This window comes from Micropterus dolomieu, linkage group LG12 (genome assembly GCF_021292245.1).
Source record: "Micropterus dolomieu isolate WLL.071019.BEF.003 ecotype Adirondacks linkage group LG12, ASM2129224v1, whole genome shotgun sequence".
NCBI lineage: Eukaryota > Metazoa > Chordata > Actinopteri > Centrarchiformes > Centrarchidae > Micropterus > Micropterus dolomieu.
Window position 1 is genome coordinate 1,326,619 of NC_060161.1, and position 3,395 is coordinate 1,330,013.

The 3,395-nt window shown below is 42.1% G+C and overlaps 1 protein-coding gene across 1 annotated transcript; it reads right to left on the reverse strand.

Annotated features, from left to right (window-relative positions):
• On the reverse strand, positions 1–3,353 carry LOC123980604. The gene is made up of 2 exons (XM_046065085.1): positions 3,107–3,353; positions 1–1,202 (listed from the first exon to the last, which is right to left on the reverse strand). Exons 1-2 carry the CDS (start codon positions 3,206–3,208, stop codon positions 330–332), a joined length of 975 nt encoding a protein of 324 aa, XP_045921041.1. The 5' UTR covers positions 3,209–3,353; the 3' UTR covers positions 1–329.
• Between the last annotated feature and the right edge of the window lie 42 nt (positions 3,354–3,395).

The following is a 3,395-nucleotide window of genomic DNA, read 5'->3' on the forward strand; positions in this document are numbered from 1 at the left end:
TTGACAGCATTTGTTTTCATTTTTCTCTATTTGGTTAAGTTACAAAACGTTAAAAACAATTGCAAGGCAATACATAAGATGTTTCAGGGTCTTAAGAGTCTCAGTGGTGAATGCTACCTAACCTTTTAACACTGTAATGTGAGTGTAGCAAAACAAATGTAACTAATGAACAAGAGAAACTTCAAATCTACGCATGCTAAAGGCTCGTGTACGATCACCAACATCCCATTAAACTCATATTCAAATCTTTTTTTCACATATTTAATGGCTAAATTCAACACTGCAGAACTTAATTTGATTCTTATTATCCGGAGAACCGTCCACTACTCTTAATAACTCCAGTATGGAGAGTAAGGAAATTGCATATTGTAACAGCACCAGCATGGTTGTGGAGTGAGTGCGTGCAGATGTTTCTGAGGTGAACTTGGGACCTGTAGGGGGGTGTGGAGTGTCGGGGGTTGCAACACAGGAAGTGTGTGCAGGGGTGGTGGTAACCTTTGACACTGAGCTGAGGGAGGGGAGAAGCGCGGAGGTTGTTGTTGCTGATGTTGATACGACAGCTGATGTGGTGTTTGCGGGTACTGGTGTGACAGCTGGTGTTGCTCTAATGTTGGTAGTTGCCATGAGAACGCCTTCTGCTGCCACTGAAGCGGCTGCGGAGGCAGCAGATAGTTCATTCCTCCTCGTCCTCCTCCATTACTTTCCTGTGCTGAATCCTTCTCTGTTTTGGCCAGGTGGTGTATGACGATGTTGAAGGCGTTGTCGTCGTCGTGTTGCTGGGTGAACGCCTGCAGGTGGAGGGTGGAGACAACTTTATGAGGGCGGGGCAGGAGGGACAGGGGGGTGAGGTGAGGAGCAAATGAGGTGGGCAGGGAGTAAGACTTGACAAGTGTAGCTCTTCGAGTTATCCCCTTTGTCCCGCTTTTATCTCCCTGGCTCTCCGACGTCTCTCCTGTCTCCTCAGGTCCGTCACCATCTTTTCCTCCAGGTTCAAGTATTTCTGATAAATCCTCCCCCGAGCAGCAGCTGCTGCTGCTGCTGGAGCTAGACTCTGCTTCTGACTCCCTGTCCACCTCTGGTCCAGAGTCTTCTGCTGAAGAGCTGGATTCCCCGTCACCCCCGTGCCAATGCGTGGAGCTCGCTTGCCGGTTGTAGCAGGCGGCACAGCGAGACAGACCAAGGAATTTAGGACTTGATCTGGACTGGACAGAGAGGGAGATAAGAGTTAGATATGAGATGCATCAAGTAAATTATTTATGGCTATTTTTCCCTGGCCCTGTAAAGCATCACCGTGGTGTGCCAAGTCCTCACACTAAAACAGCACAATACTGCAGGTCATCAGATCAGAAAAAGATTCACATGAGCCTTTAATCCACAGTTTTCTACGGTTCATGGTCATATTTCAGTTGAGATTGTGTGCCCCAAAAGACGTGTTTACATTCGAGTAACAAAGCCCGCTGTTGTCTGTCTGCAGGAAAGGAGGAAGCAGTGGGATGTTATTGTGGACGTCAGGGTGGACGGATTGGTCAACGAAACAGCAAAACACTGTTTGTTTTCCTGACAGTGACCACTGCTGTTTCCTGACCTTAACCAAGTGGTAATTGTTGTATTATGACAAAGGTCCCCTGACCTTAATTTGAACCCAAACCACAATGTTTCCCATATCAAACCTTTCCCATCTCTAAACCTTTACCACAGCATCGTAAGTTCAGAAAACAATGTTGTTTAGTAAAAGTACTAATACCTTACTGTCCTGTGACTGTTATACTATTATATGTTATATCATTAGATTATTATTCCTTATGCATTAATGTGAAAGCAGGATTTTAGTGTTGTAGTTGATTGGGGTTGAACTACTTTGTATCAGAGTGCATTTATTGATTATTTTCATTATGTAATAATCTGCTGATTATTTCCTCCATTAATCGATTGTAAAATTTCAGAAAATAATGAGAAATGTTGTCACAGTTGCCCAGAGCCTAATGTGACACCTTCACAAAGCTTTGTTTTGTCAGTCCAAACGTTAAAATAATTAAAAATACACAAAAATAATCAAAAGGAAAAGCAGCAAATCTTCACATTTGTGAAACTACAACCAGGAAATGTTTTACATGAACAATGACTTAAATGATTGCCAAATTAGAAAAATTAAAGTTCCAATATATATTTCTGCTAATTAACTAGCATTTGAACCAAAGTCAGCCAAAGCTCGTGTTTCATCTACGACCTAAAACCACACTGACCTCTGTGACATTATAGTCCTGCATGCACGGTCAAATCATTATGGTCTCTGCCTTCAAACAAGCTGCACCTCTAGTTTGGTCATTCAGCTGACTTGAGGAGGAAGATCACTTTTTAAAAAGATTTCAGTGTTGTGTTTTTTTTAGCTCCTGTGTAACATACTTGTGAGTGTTTTGCACGTTCTAACAGGCATCTAACTTTTTTTATCCGCCCTCCTACAGCTCCTGTTTGAAGTTACTCCTGGTTAGATGAAGAGGTACCGACAACACTTACAGCTGTTTGATCAGTCAGTAAGGTTGGTATTTGTTTTGTTAGTTAATGGATTAAATTAACTAATTAAATGCCTTTGCTCTGGGTAAACATTATTGTACTGTTTACAGAAGCCCCAGCTGAAGTCTGACATACTTCTTGACCTGTTTTGACCCAATTTAAGATGTAAAGTGAGGTCTTGCCTCAGTAGTTCTTTAGTAGACGAGAGCAATGAACCTTTCAGGGCCAGCAACAGGTAAAAAAAAAAAACAATAGCACCCTACATGCAGAAGTAGAACACCACACACTTGTCCAGGTCTATCTTAAAACAATGCTCACATGTCCATATGTACATGGAAACACATTTTGGTCGCTTAAATTGCTTTCTGCTGTCCATACTGGCTGTGAGATCTGTTCTTAACACAATTCTTTCAGTCCTCTTTGTGTGAAGTGCAGCTGATTCTGATTTGAGGCCTCAACAGTCTGACAGTCATTTATTTAACCAAATGACCTCTTTGTGCTTCCCCAGACAGCGTTATGGAGAGGTTGTAGTAATAGAAGAGGATTTTATTTTTTTGTAAAAAGACTGTAACTCATATGAAGTATAAAATCATACCTTTGATTGGTTCAGACTGTCCTCATTCTGGTCCTCAGTGGAGCCTCCAGTGGGGCCTCCTGACCGATTCCTCCACTCATTATTCCACCTTCTTTGCTGCATTGATCCCTGCCCTACTGGCAAGGGAAAAAGTTTTATGAATCACCTCTTAAAACACAAGCAAGGGAGAACAAATTGCAAGGACAGGTTGAAAAAAAACCTAAGCAACAGGAGATTGTCTTTCATTTGTGGCTCCCAGTACAAATGAACACTGCAGGTTTAAAAATCACTATTTAGTCAGTCATTTAGT